At 41.1% G+C, this 15,507-nt stretch overlaps 1 protein-coding gene across 1 annotated transcript; it reads right to left on the reverse strand.

Moving 5' to 3' along the window:
• Nucleotides 1-175: 175 nt before the first annotated feature.
• LOC122275828 (wings apart-like protein 1) lies at nucleotides 176-15,304 on the reverse strand. Its single transcript, XM_043085107.1, has 13 exons — nucleotides 14,446-15,304; nucleotides 13,284-13,383; nucleotides 12,186-12,522; nucleotides 11,113-11,225; nucleotides 10,529-10,654; nucleotides 10,330-10,423; nucleotides 10,061-10,171; nucleotides 3,120-3,724; nucleotides 2,562-2,827; nucleotides 1,600-1,750; nucleotides 1,338-1,435; nucleotides 1,165-1,246; nucleotides 176-592 (listed from the first exon to the last, which is right to left on the reverse strand). Exons 1-13 carry the CDS (start codon nucleotides 14,961-14,963, stop codon nucleotides 509-511), a joined length of 2,685 nt encoding a protein of 894 aa, XP_042941041.1. The 5' UTR covers nucleotides 14,964-15,304; the 3' UTR covers nucleotides 176-508.
• Nucleotides 15,305-15,507: the final 203 nt, after the last annotated feature.

The raw sequence follows: 15,507 nt of genomic DNA on the forward strand, positions 1-15,507 counted from the left end.
TACTACATTTTGTAATGGGAACCCACTTGCTCGTTCTTTAACCTCATTAGAACGAATAATTAAAATCGATGCCTTAATGCCGAACATTAATCTTTCACATTTGATGTCATGACGAACATCTGAGACGAGACGAGTTGGCAACAAAGAACATGAATAAAACAGAGAGAGTGACATGAACACTGAACATACGTAAACACTTCCATTCTACTAATCTTTTTTTTTTTTTTCCTTTTTTTTTGGGGGTGTATACAAAGTGTCTCAGCCTGCACTAAACAGTGCAGAAAGACCTAAGAAAAGAATACAATGGAGTAAAGAAACGAAAAGACCCTACTAAGAAAAAAGAGAAACAAACAAAAAGATCAATCCGACAATAACACATGCTCGTCGTCAGCTTGATATATCAGCAGCAAGGATCGTGTTTGGACCAAATGGTAGTCCTCGAGTCAGTGGCAACGCTGCTGCCAGATACGAAAGGAACACTGAGGCTGTACAAATGTCTCTCGAGTTCTCACGGCATCCTACATGATTCAATCACTTCGCTCACTGCTTTGTGAGTTTCCGGAGAAATCATGTTTAACGTCAGATGAAATGCCTGAAGCAAGAGAGACAAAAAAAACATATTCACGTTAACATAATAGGGACCCCAATAAGTCATCCGTCAGTATTTTCTTTTCCTCCTTCAATAAGTCAGCAGTCAGTAATAATATCACTCAGAAAAAGAGGGATCTCCTAGGTTTCCATCGTTCCATCATGGTGTTCCATCACATTGGGCAAAGTTTATTCACCACTTGTGGGTACATAGTCCCTTTGTTGGTCACTTCCACCATTTTTTATTTTTTATTTCATAAATCCAATTGGGCGATGAGGTTCTCACCCACAGCAAGCCAAAATGAGAGCAGACCTTATGTGATTTGTCCGAGTATGAAAGCAACTCAATAAGTTAAGCTGCTAAAGGAAGGTGCGAGCACACAACCATCCTAATTGACCATTGGAAAGGCTATAGGCTCTTGAAAGTAGTTTCAAGTCCAACAGGTGACCTCATGAAGGGATAAGTTGCCAAGATAATCATCATCAATTTAATGTTCAACACAGATTTCACATTTTGATTTTTCTATAGTTTTAATCTTCATTAATTTGGGAAATAAAGTCGTAAGAAATACATACCACAAATCTCTCCAACACAGGTACAAGAATTTTCAGGCTGCGATTTGGGAGACAGTCTGCAATTGCATCACGTATGCTTTTGCTGTAAACAACAAAACAAAACAAAAATCTCCTTGAGAAAATCTGCAATGAAACTTAATTAACAGGAGAAAATCTTGAGATGGTAAATGGACCTTTCCGTTGAAAGGAATGCTAGAAGAAGGGCTGCATAAGCTTCTACAATCATCTTTTCAGCTTCTTTCTCTCCTTGTAACACAGCTGCCTCATCATTCTGTACATGAAACATCATGCAGTTTAGGAGTTGCTAGAATCAGATTCCTTCTGTATAGAATGTAAATAAATGTATTTTAAACTTTTTTTCCCTCACTTCCACTTTCTCAACTGTTACTACTCATTTAGCCTGGTTAAAGTGAATTTGAACAGCTGGTCACTCACCCATGGTAAATGTTCTCCTTCCTCGGCCCCCTCGCCTGCTCCTTGGTTTGCCAAAAAAATAGAGCACAGTAGTGGAATTACATCCGTCTGACTCTCCTCTTCTAACCCTTCCAAGCTAGGCAATTGAACACTGGCTGATGCAAGCTGTGATCTGCAGGAAATCTAGTCGTAAGTATTGATAAACTTTATATGAAAACTCCTTTCCATGCTCCAGGAACTATGGTAATGAAGGCATCATGAGTAAACTGTACTTCAAGATTAATAAAATGATAACATGGAAGTCTAATCCACAAACTAGCAACTTGCAAGAACAAAACAAAGATAAACTTTTCAATAAGCATTGGCATCAGTGCATATATGTGCATGCGTGTGTGTGTGTGTGTGTGTGAAAGAGAGAAGGAAGGAAGAGGAGAAAGAGGGGGGGGTGGGGCAAGAGACAGAGTAAGTAATAGAGAGGGGAGGACCAACATCATTAACCACAAGCTGTAGATCTAAACTTAGGTGTGTTTAAAATGATGCCTTCTCCCACTGTCAGTTTAGTTAGAAATCCACCCTACCCCCACCATGATGCGGTAAAAGAATAGAGATGCTCAAACCCATCAGAAGGCCCTGAGGTTCCTTTATGTCTAAATAGAACTTAAATTTGAATGATTTCCAGTTTAACAGTTTTCTTGTTTTGACTATGGATCTTTGAAGTAATGTAGTCATGCATAGTAACTTACCATTTCCCACTACCTATATGGGAATATCACAATAAAGGAAAAGATCAACGTACAAAAATTGGAAAAGGCACTGGTAACTGCCTCGTCTTTCAACAGCCAGTACATATAAATTAATCGATCATAGGAAAAGGGGGAGGGGTTGATAAATGCATTGAAAAATTAGAATGCTAGTTGAATTGCCATAGGCACCAACATCTCCAAGAACCAATATAGAAAGCTTTTTTGACAAGTACAATTAACCTGTTATGACCGTCTTTCTCCACCAAGTTCACAAGCAGGCCCAATATAGCGACAAGAAAATCCAACTCTTGATCAGTGAGTCCTCTATCATTCTGGCGGTCAAGATCAGTGCTCAAGCTACTGCCTTTTATCTCACTAGAGGGAGATGAGGATGAGCTGAATGAAGGAAAGTGACCAGCAATCAAAGATGACATAGTCTCCAGTCCTCCACAGGTAGCAATTTGCCGACATCCAACAGGGTTTTCATTGGTTAAGTTCATTAGAACCTGCCATGAAAGAATACCAGTACAATTTATATAAATTTAAATACCGAATTGGCCATCCTAACACAAACCACATAAAGACTTATAAAAAAAAAAAAAACACAAACCACATAATCAATTTCAATTTTCGATCAGCTGATTCATATTAGAGAACCCTAGAAGTTACACCAAGGAGGATGTCTCGTTTATTACACCACAAGGACAGTATACCATCACCCTCCACTCAATAATGCAGAAGCCACAAAGGCTCAAAACTGAAATGTGGAAAATTTCAAATATTAAATCAGTGAAATACCTTTACGGCAGCAAGAAGGCAGTCAGCTAGAAGACTGGAATCCTCATCATCAACAGCACTAGGACATGAAAGTTCGGGGGAATTATTGTTTTCACAATCACTCAATCCTTGTTGCCTCATTAAAAGTTGAGATTGACACCCATCTTCAAGTTTCCTGTATGATACCATACTTTTTTGAGTTCGAGTTGTTTTTGGTTTCCTATATAATAAGTCCCACTTAGAGGGCTCAAACTCATCTTCATCAAAAGCAAAAGGATCCTGGCTTTCCTCTAGAAGTTCAAACTTGGCATCTTCAGTAAAGTTTGGTCTCTTACCAAGACCAAAATGACTGCTGGAACCGTTATCAGTTATTAATGTTCCACTATTTGAACCCCTTGAAGTTCCACTGAACAAGCCAGACGTCGAAGAATTGGCTCTCATCTTTAATGAGGAAGAATGAGTCCTGGAAGTACTGGTAGTCTCAGAACTGGATATGGAATAATCAAACCAAGTATTTGGCAACAAATGGCCGTTCCCGAATAGATTAAAGCTCTTCTGAGAGGAGGTCCCCTCTGTGCTACTGAACTTTCTAGCAGAAATGATGGGAAGAGATGCAGTACAGTCCACTGAAATGAGAAGAACATCATTTTAGCATCTAGGGTCGATGCAGTTTTGTCATAATAAGGATTTCAGCGCAGTAATTACCAAGCAGCTGGCAGCTGTCAATTCTGTTTCATTTATGATTTGATGAACAATTTTTTTTTATATAAGTAAGAATTTTATTAAGAATGGAAGTCAGTTAAAATTCTTAATAAAATTTTTACTTATCAAAAAAAAAAAAAGAACGAAAGTCGAGGTGAAGCCCGAGTTCACAGGTTCAAATAACAACTTTGTAGAGATATGCTTAACTTTTGGAGGTGGCAGTTCTACTTCAAAACCAAAAAGAAAAATTGAGGAAAAAAAAATTCCAGGGTCATGCGGTAAAGCCCCTTAACTTAATCCCAAGTCATTGAGATTTTCATCAGTTTCTCATCATAATGTTTTTTTTTTTTGAGAAAAGTAAGAAGATATATTCAAAAGAATAGGCAAAATGCCACGTTCAGTACAAAGAATGTCCTACACTACGTAGGATCAAAAGAAGTAAGAAACTCATGTAAATTCTGGCCATTAAAACTAACAGCAATAGCCCAAGTACAGAGAGTTCTAAAAAAGAAGACTTTCAGCTCCTCCCTTGATCTCTCTTTGTCCTCGAATGTCCGCTCATTGCGTTCTTGCCACACACACCACATAATGCATATCGGGATCATCTTCCAAATTGCCTTAATCTGGGTGTTGCCCCTCAAACCTGTCCAGCTAGCAAGAACCGCCACAACTGATTCCGGCATAACCCAACCCAAGTCTAATCTACAGAAAACCTCGTTCCATAGCCCTCGAGCTACCTCACAGTGTAATAAAAGATGGTCAACAGATTCTCCCCCCTTCTTGCACATACAACACCAATCTGCGATGATCACCCTTCGTTTTCTCGAGTTATCCGTTGTGAGGATCTTGCCCAATGAAGCGGACCACACAAAGAATGCCGCTTTGAGAGGCGCCTTGTGTCTCCAAAGCTTTTTCCAAGGAAACTGTGAGGGTTGCCCTTGTGTTAGAGCCTTATAGAAAACACGGACTGAAAACATACCTTTTCCCGACGGTACCCACCACAACGAATCTAGAAGCTGAGCACTTGGTTTGGTTGAGTACAAAAGGCTGAAAAAGGCTTCAAAAGTATCCACTTCCCAATCTTGGGCAGCCCTGCTAAAACTGATATTCCACTGAATTTGCTCCCCCATCACCACCATGACTTCCGCCACTGATTTTTCTTTGTCGCTTGCAACCAAAAATAGTGTCGGAAATAAAACCTTAAGCGCGCAATTACCACACCAAGTGTCATACCAAAATTTGATCTTGTTCCCCTCTCCTAAACGAAGCCTCGTATAGTGAGAGAAAACCTCCCATCCCTGTCTGATATGTTTCCACAAACCCGCACCATGAGCCCCTCGCACTTCCTTAGAACACCAACCACCCCATAATTCTCCATACTTATTTTCGATCACCAACTTCCAGAGAGCTTCTGGTTCTCTGTGGTATCTCCACAACCACTTTCCAAGTAGAGCCTGATTAAAAATTCTCAGCTTTCTAATGCCCAACCCCCCACTTGAGATGGGCTTACAAACCTGTTCCCACCTGACTAGATGAAACTTAAACTCCTCACCTATTCCGCCCCACAAGAAGTCCCGTTGTAGTTTCTCAATTCGAAGTGCCACCCTTGATGGAAGAGGGAACAGGGATAGAAAATATGTTGGGAGGTTAGATAGCGTACTCTTTATAAGCGTAACCCGACCCCCTTTTGATAAGTACATTCTCTTCCAACCTGATAAACGTCGCTCTACTCTCTCAATCACTGTATCCCATAACGCCACTGCTCTCGAGGGGGCCCCCAACGGAAGGCCTAGATATGTCATGGGGAGTGTAGCAGTCTTACACCCCAAAGTATTCGCCAAGTGTCTTAGACGCTGTACACCACCAACAGGCACCATCTCTGATTTGTCCAGATTCACCTTCAAGCCTGAAGCTACCTCAAAGCACAGTAGGAGTGCCTTCAGAACTCTAACTTGGAGTTGGTTCGCCTCACAGAAAATTAGTGTGTCATCTGCAAACAACAAATGGGAAATGTTAATACTACCCCCTCCTGGGGTTCCAATCAAGTAACCAGTCATATCCCCATTTGCAACCAGGACTGAGATCATTCTGCTCAAAGCCTCCATTACAATGACAAAGAGTAATGGTGACAACGGATCTCCCTGTCTTAGTCCCCGAGTGCTATTGAAAAAACCTGTAGGGCTTCCATTGACTAAGACTGAGAATTTCGCCGTAGAAATGCACCATCGGATCCAAGTACGCCATCTCTCCCCAAAACCACACTTCCCCAAAATGTCAATTAGAAAGTCCCAATTAACATGATCATACGCCTTCTCCATGTCTAGCTTACATATAATCCCTGGATGACCCGCTTTTAATCTACTGTCCAAGCATTCATTGGCGATGAGCACTGCATCTAGGATCTGTCTATCCTTTACAAATGCATTTTGAGGCTTTGAAATAATCTTTCCAACGATCTGACTAAGGCGATTTGCCAGTACCTTGGATAAAATCTTATAGACCCCATTGACTAAGCTAATGGGGCGAAACTCTTGTATGTCCTCCGCTCCCGCCCTTTTTGGTATTAAGGCTATAAATGTGGCATTTAAGCTTTTCTCAAACTTTCCAAACGAATAAAACTCCTGCAGCACCTCCATTAAGTCCTCCCTTAGGATCTCCCAACAAGTTTGGAAAAAACCCATCGAGTACCCATCTGGACCCGGAGCCTTGTCTTTCGCCATTTTCCGTACCACTTCTATCACCTCTGCCTTTTCAAACGGCCTCTCCAAACGATTAGAGTCCGAAGGTCCAATGGACTCGAAAGCCAACCCCTCTAGCTTAGGCCTCCACCCCACCTGCTCAGTAAGAAGCTGTTCATAAAAACTAACCACGTGATTGTTAATCGCTTGCACATCCCTGCACTCTGACCCATTGAATCTTTAGCATATCGATGTTGTTGGATCGCCTGTGAGAATTGGCAACCCTATGGAAAAACTTAGTGCTACGGTCACCTTCCTTCAGCCATAAGGCTCTAGACTTCTGCCTCCACGAGATCTCTTCCATTAGAATGATCCTCTCGAGCTCTACAACCAAAGCTAATTTTTGGGCTTGTTCCTCCTGATTCAACGGCCTTAACTCTTGAACCCTTTCTAACTCTTGTATCTCCCACTGTTTTGTTTTCTTGAGATCCCCGATATTACCAAAGGATTGCTTGTTCCAAAGCTTTAGATCTTGTTTTAAAGCCTTTAACTTTCCAGCAAAAACAAAACTAGGAGTACCCTGAAATTGGTATGAAGACCACCACTGTCCGACCCTCTCCACAAAGCCTTCAGTTTGCAGCCACATGTTTTCGAACTTAAAATGTTGCTGCCTTCTTCGAATCCCCCCACCGTCCAGCATGATGGGCCAATGATCCGAGCACAACCGAGGCAATCTCTTCTGCCACGCCTCTGGATAGTGAATTTCCCATTCCGGGGAAATTAGAAATCTATCTAACCTAGACCATGTCTGATTATTCGCCCATGTATATATGCCCCCCGCTAGTGGTAAGTCCACTAGATTCAACTCAGAAATGCATTCCGAGAAATCTGACATTGCTGGACGCATTCGTCTATTTCCAAAGCTCTCGCTTGAGAATCTTGTAACATTGAAATCACCGCCTATGCACCAAGGAAGATCCCACCAGCTGTGTAATCCAGCTAGTTCATCCCATAGAAGTCTTCGGTCACTATCTGCGTTGGGTCCATAAACACCTGCAAAGGCCCACATAAACCCATCGATCACGCTCCTAAAAGAACATGCCACTGAGAACAACCCCACTACCTCCTCCAATTTCTCCACCACCCGTCGATCCCACATCACCACCACTCCTCCCGATGCTCCTTTAGCTGCCAAATACACCCAATCGACATGAACACAGCCCCATATACTATGTATAATTTTTGTATTGACTATTTTCAATTTCGTTTCCTGTAGGCAAACAATATCCGGCTTCCAACCTCGCAGTAAGTTTCTTACTTGAAGCTGCTTACCGGCATCATTTAGACCCCGGACGTTCCACGATAGAATTTTTGGTTTCATTTATTGGAGTAAGCCAGCCCCTTCCCTTTTGACCTCTCCCTACTTGAGCTACCTTCCGAATTCATGGACCATGTTAGCCTATTGAGTTCCCGCTGTTTCTTGGACCCCGTTTTCCTTTGTTGTTGATGACCCACTTCAATGGCGGTGAGTAATGCCATAAATTGCTCTTCATAACCTTCACACTTTAGACCCACCATGTCCTTTATATCATTCACTGTTTGGAACACCCAATCTGAAACACTAGATGGATCCGGATACATGCAGTTAAGAGGAATTGGATTTTGTATCCTAAAATCCTTCTGCCCCTCCAAGATCACTCCTCCAATCTCTGAACCCCCTTCCCCTTCATGCTCAATAATCCCCTGTAAAAGCCTTTGAGAACCCTCTTCATCGGACAGAAAAAGTTCACTGGCCGAATCCCCCTCCCCTCCTCCTTCACTGTTTTCCACCATTACAGTAGCACAGATTACCCCTAGGGGACTCGCCGGACCTTCCCCTTCCTCCCCAAGCCCTGTCGGCCGGTTCTGCACAGACCCCCCAAGAGTACAACCACTCGGTGATGAGGGGAGAATCACCAGAGGCTCTATCGGCGTGGTCTGAGGCTCCATAAAATCTTCCCGGCTTTGCGTCGCCGTTGGATGATCCACCGGCATGTTCTGATGCCGTCGGGGTGGAGAAGGAACCACCGACGGCGTCGTCTCGTTCCTCTGCCCAGAGCTCTGCTGCTGGTTGCTCTTCGTATCAACGTTGAGAGCAACTTCTGGTAGCTTCTGGTGGTCGGACGGCGTCATCGGCGCCGTCTGATGGACGACCGGCCGATTCTGTTGCCGGCGCGACGAAGATTCTGGTAGGAGTCCGTCTCCCGACCCATGACCCGGTGGGTTACCCGTGACCCGTGCCCATTCCTGCCGGGTCGAGGTCTTCAGCTGGGGCCCGGGCCCAGCCCAGGGCCGGCCCACTTGAAACCCATTCCAGCCCTTCCCCTTATATCCTCTGTCCTTCCTATGATCCATGGGCTTTGGCCCACGACCAGCCCAGCCCGCTCCCCCCTTCCAGCCTAAGCCCCCTCCTGCCCAACTTACATTGTTGCCCCTAAAACTCACTGTTTCCACACCTTCTTTAAAAGCCTCGACCAGCTTCCTCACCAAGGACACCTCCTCCTGCACCATCCTCAACTGCTCCTGCATATCGCGTACCAGAGACAAAAACTCCCTCACGTCTCTGCCACACTCTGTCTCCCTAGATTGATCCCTATGGGCTCTATGCACAGTACCCCCTCCTGCACCATTTAACCCCGCATGCGTCCCCTCCTTCAGTAGAGCTTCTCTATAGGAAATTACCTTCTCACCCCCTCTCTTCAAAGCTTCACCAGGTTTGCCATGGCTGTTTTTCACCATCTGTAAACTCTCCCTCAGCACCTCTCGTAGTTTACTCCAGCCATTACTACCTTCCTCTTCAGGGATGATAATGCAACAGTTTCTTCCCCCATCACCATACACCGCCACCTTAACAAATCGACCACGACTATTTGAGGACCTTTGCATGATAAAACTCCTGTAACCCTCCCTCCTAGATGAAAAGAACTCGTCTCTTTTATCTGTCACACAACCCTCCAGAGCTCCACCTAGCCATTGCGTAGTCCCCAGTCCAAACAATAATTCTTGTTTAAACCTCCTTCCTCTCTCAGTAATGCGAATCAAACCACCCTCTCTCACAACTGAAAAAAGCTTAGAGTCAATCACAAACTCCCGCCTGAAACCCATCCTATCCCCCGTCAACGTAAAAATCAATAACAAATCATCCTCGACGGCAGAACTTGAAAACAGAAATGCTAAAAATTTGCACTTGTACGGAGAGAGAAATTTTAGAGAGAGTCAAAGTAGAGCACTTGGTGGAATTATTGGGGTACCGGGAGCTTGAGGGTTGTATGAATTCTTGACTCTAACAGGGATATTACCCTCTCTGGCTGGTCTCATTCTCATCATAATGTTCAACTGCTCTGCCCAAATGTACATCATCCATAAATTATGAAGAAAAGATATGTACAACTGATATTTTTATTCAATTTTAACCTCCTTAATTATATCATGAAAAAATTTATCCAAACTCTACCGAAACATACAAGCACAAACATATAATGATAAGAGATCCAAATAATGAAAGTGTGCACAGGGGAGCGATAGTAGTTTGCAACCAAGTACCTTTGTAGTCCTCAGTCAAAGCCAATTCAGAAGTCTGATCAGACCCATTGGAGAGATTATTAGACTTTTCATCCTTGTAGGCAGCAGAAGAAATTCTATGTAGATAAATACCTAAAATCAAAACCAACAATTGCCAAAAGGTAAATAGAGAAGTGCTAATATAACAAAGACGGGATCAAGGCAATATTTACAGTAGTCGTGCTCTTTACATAACAAATAAGGAAGTAGTAGTTTCGTATAAGAAGCAACCCTTTTTTATTCTCAGTTACCTGAGAGAATCTTAATAAGACTTATAATGAGCTCTACAAAAGATAGTGGGGTTCCCAGAGGATCCAAGTTTCCTCTCATTCCAAGCAAATGGCTCTGTTATGGAGAAATCTATGTAAAAGACGTATCAAAAGAGAAAGAAACAAAGAAAACTCAAAGAATGCAAATTTCACGATAAGCTAAAATCACATTTCACTTCACCTGATTATCTTTACTAAGGAATGTGGCATTTTCCATTATCTTCAAACATTTCAATAGCTGCATCAGACTTTGTAGATTCAGTCCATTCTTGACATGCTGAGTGACTGAACCATGCTCCATCCAACCCTGCAATTAAATTTGGTAGTTTGAGAGCTTCCCCAAATAATATCAAATATAATCAATTCTATCGAAACAAACAGGAGAGAATATACAGAATCATTTTTTAATAATCACAACCATCAGTCAAAAATTAAGACACCTATAAAGTAAAAAAAATTATCATTGAGACAACATTAATTTAGATTTCATGAAGAAATGGCAGAAGTTAGAGGTGGCATTGATGGTTTCTCATGTCTCATAAAATAAAAATAGTTGGATCGAAGAATTAGTGCTGGACAAATCTATAGAATGCACACATGACAAAGTGAAACATGTTATTCATCTTTTTTTTTCTTATTGGTAAGCGCAGATTCTTCAAAAGTTATAGCACTATGACCTCTTGACATCTTCTACTTTATTTAGACCATTTCATTTGCAAAATGATGAAACAGATAATGAGATCAAACAAACATACAGGTTCACACCTCCATATCGGAATGACAATTCATGATGACTTCAAAGACGGCATCAAGTCCTCCAAGCTCTCTTAACTTTTCCTTGAAATTGCCCCCAGTCTTCCTTGCTCCACCAGTGGTTTCTAAATGCATGTAAAGACACACATAAGGGGAGGAAAACCCAGAAAAAACAAAAGATAGAGAAACGCATATAATATGGATATATAGGGCATAATGGTTTATCTACAAAATAACAATGTTTGCAGATAGCAAAGAATCCCACCCAAACTAAAAGAACAGAGTTTGACAATTTATTGTGTATTGACATACTAGCATCATAAATAAAATAAAATAAAAGCCATCATGGTTGTGAGAAGTATAAGATAGAGCAAAGGAAAACTCGCGATTCGGATCAGTAATTGACAAAAGAAGTAAACAACACATCTTCAAGGATTTAATGTCAGTTTGGATTAGGTTGATTATTGATAAATGCAGTTACAGGCAATCATGACTAGGTGTTGCTCTTGTATGTCTTCCGTGTACTTGGGTTATGCCTATTTCTATCAAGAAAAATTGTTTACTGATATATATATATATATATATATATATATATATGTTTAAAAAAAAGGTAACAGGCATTCTGAACTTTGCAATGGGAAAGGAAAGACAAAAGAAGAGCTCTATTGGAAAACAGATCTTGAGCAGGGCAAAATATATGCTAGGAAAAATAAATAAATTCTTAAAACAAATGAAATCCCAATTCAGTTTCTAGCAGGTAAGCACCCAGATCCTGAAAAGCTCTTGATATTATAACTTGAAAAGGAAACTTGTTGGGGCCTACATATAGAATTACAAAGAATCAATTCACAAATTTACATAGCTTGATGCAGTATATTAGATTGTATGTAGATCTATTTGAACGGGTTGGATCAGAATACATTTCACAAAATATATCCTTTTGATATGTTTTTTCACAAAATATATAAAATTGGGTGAGCCCTATTAATCTTGATTGCACAAACCCCCATCCAAGTTCATCCCAACATAAAAATAACTATGAGCTTCTCATACAGAGTGCAGAAGGGGCTAATTCCTTGCATTACCTTCAAGAGAGATAGTGGTCAAGCAAGCTTTTTCCATAGTCAACAAAGCTATCCATTTTGGGCATAGCTCTGGCCTTACCATTCCACGATCACCCTCAAAGCTTGATTTCAATTCCTTGCAACTCACAAGAACTTCCCAAACCTTGGAAACAATAGTAGAACTGGAGTCTACTCTTTTTGCTGCATCACGACATACACTAGTGACATTACGTAATGCTAGAAGCTTGCGGCCTATTTTTGGTTCTTTGTCTTCAGTAGACATCGAAACCATTGGGTTCAACAACTTGATTAGAAAATAAATGCAGCTGGGTGATTCCAAAAGGTGATCATCTTGGCCCTGAAACAGTTAATTTAGACCTCAGGACTGTACTTCTATAATGAAAGGCATGCCCAAAGAATGAAGGTCAATTTTGAAAAATGAATAAACAAAATGATGCAAGTAAAAATTGCATATTTGAATGATCAAAAAGGTCCTATTACATAATTAAAAGTGAAAAAAAATCTAATATATTCAGATAAATGAGTGAAGCGCCAAATACAAACGCTATTCACATATATGTTCAATATGTTTCATGCTTATAACCAACTTCCTTTCTCCATACTCATCACACAGCATCAAAAAAGATAGGATCTTTTTCTTTTTCTGAGATATAATTTACATAGAAAAGCACTTGAAAATGTCATAAAATGGGAGATATAAATTTTGATGTAATACCTTTTCAATAACATATGAGTAAAACCTTTTATAACCCAAGAGAGGCCCACTATGCATTACAAATGCATCTATATAAGTTTGCATCTAGTTTAGTTGACATTAAATCCTACTCTTCTCTATCACTTCTGAATCAAAAGGAAAATTCTTAAAGCGTAATTGCCATGAAATCATGGGCCTTATGTAGGGTTTTGGCAGGTCCAAGTCAATTAACTTTTATCTCCATACTCAAAAAATACCACAATAGAAAATCTGTTTAATCGAAAAAGCCCTTTGATCGTGTGTACGAATGTTCTTCATTGGGAGAATTATCATCTTTTCATAAGTTTATAAGCACTATACATCACTGGTTATTGTACTTTGGCATGAATTATCGCATCACTTACATCACTGGCTAAAACACAAAAAAGAGCTGCAGCAGCCAGATTGCTGGGTGAGTCATCGAAGCTAAGACCCAAAATAGCATCAACTATCATCTTTGCCATCCTGAAAGCAAGATAACTCAGAGATTAGGGTAAGAAACTCCCAATCTTGCACGAGTATTGGTTTCAGAAAGGAAATGAAGATATGCATATTCTTGATATAATAAAAAAGAAAACAAGTAGCTACGTTATAAGCAGGACAACACAAACCACCTCATCCTAACCGCTTGCATATAGCATTGTCTTAGATAGCCAAATCAAGGAGAAAATAAATTTCTTCAATGGTCAATATCTTATGGGAAAAGAAAATAAAAGAAAAGAAAAAGAGACTGCTCCAATGAAGCGCATTCAACATAGGAAAACTGTAACTCTCCTGTCATAAACAATTCCAAAAGCATAAATTTGACAATACTTCTATAATTATTTATAAGCACAGGCGGACTAACACTCAAACATATTATAAGCCACAAGCTAGACTCACACAAGGGCGTGCAAATTTGTGCACTCAGACAGATGCATACTTCACACCAGCCCTATTCATCAGCAAATACTTCGAAAAAATTATATAAAACCTAATCTTCGTGATTCATTCTTTTAATGAATCAAATGGGTAGTAACTTCTTGCATCATTAAAAAAGGTAACTAAAGTGTAAATTAACTGACACATAATCAAGAAAATCCTGCCAATATCAGGAGTACTCGGTTAGATTATGATGACAACTAACTCCCCTTCCGATACAGCCAAGATCAAACTGCAAGGGGCTAAACACGCCCCTATATTACACATTCCTACACGCCAATTGCTAGTCACACTAAGTTTTTTTAACAGAGCTCACACTGAACCGTCAATGAAGCTTCAAAGCCACATACGCACTTACAAGAACTTTATGAATCTATATAAAACATTCTTGTCATAATCTACAATTTAAACTGGGAAGACATGATAAGAAAACACCATATAACGCATGTCCACAAACTTCAATTCAAGAACTTTCCAAACCAAAATTGGACTTTACATAGCCCCGTATGCAAATTCCAAACATACTTCCCCATTTCCAAGTAAATACACATGCAATCTCACATTTTAACTCAAAACCCATTACAGGAATGATCGAAATTCACGTACCCTTGAGTCCGCAAAAGCCGTCTCTGCTGCACGGTGCCGCAGATAGACAGCAAAGACAACAAGCTCGCCCTCCTGATCCGAACGGGCTGACCCTTCCTGAGCCCATCCAAAGCAAAATTGACCTCGTCCACGTGCTCCATCATCTCCCCGAACTCCTGGGCCTCCATCAGAGTCGAGGTGGCCGGAATCGACGGCCTGCTACAGTTATTGGTCACCTCCGGCTCCCTATTCCCGACCCTCCTCGGTTTCTTCGGCCTCCTAACAACGCCGTTTATCGAATCGTCAAAAGCGGGCCTCGAATTAAACCCGTAAGGGTCGGAGTCGGAGGCCCAGTGGTGGGAGGAAGATTCCTGGGACGAGAAGCCGAAACCGGTGCAGAGGCCGAGGCCGTGCTCTTGGGGGCTGTCTTCTGAGAGAGAGTCCTTAAAGTGGTCGTCGTGTGCGGCGTCGTTTAAGGTGTCGGAAGAGTAAGTCCTCGGAATGCCTCGGTTGCGACGACCGTAGGTTCGGACGATCATCGTTGATTCTGGGTAGCGGTGGTGGGATTATCTCGAGTCGCTTGAACCGGGCATTTAGACGAAATTGAGGGGCTTTTGGGTAAAAATTTAAATTTGGGGTTAAAGAATTGAGGAGAAACGACCAAGAAAAAGACAAATCGAAGAGCGAGCGAACGAGCGATGGAGTATATCCCTCTTAACTCGCTGCGTCTGTGTGTTTGTGTGACAAAGGGGGGGTCGAAGCGGCTGATTTTGGATCCGTATTATGAAATTCCGTGCGAGCTTTTGTTCGAACTCGAAGAGGCTGGCTACGTCTGGCCCAGTGCCTTTCCGGCGTTGATATCAGATCTGGGGTAGTTTAGGCATCTCAAAAGTTGGAGATCTCAAGCCCTTTTCTTTCGTACTAAAATCTTTCAAATTAAATTATGGTTACAATTTTTTAAATTAAATTATGTCTAATCATTTTAAAAATTAAGAATTATAATTTTTTCAATTAAATTATATCAAATCGTGTAAATAACATTTAATAAAAAAATTTAAATAAAATTATTCTCCCCGTATTTTT

Source organism: Carya illinoinensis, chromosome 9 (assembly GCF_018687715.1).
Source record: "Carya illinoinensis cultivar Pawnee chromosome 9, C.illinoinensisPawnee_v1, whole genome shotgun sequence".
NCBI lineage: Eukaryota > Viridiplantae > Streptophyta > Magnoliopsida > Fagales > Juglandaceae > Carya > Carya illinoinensis.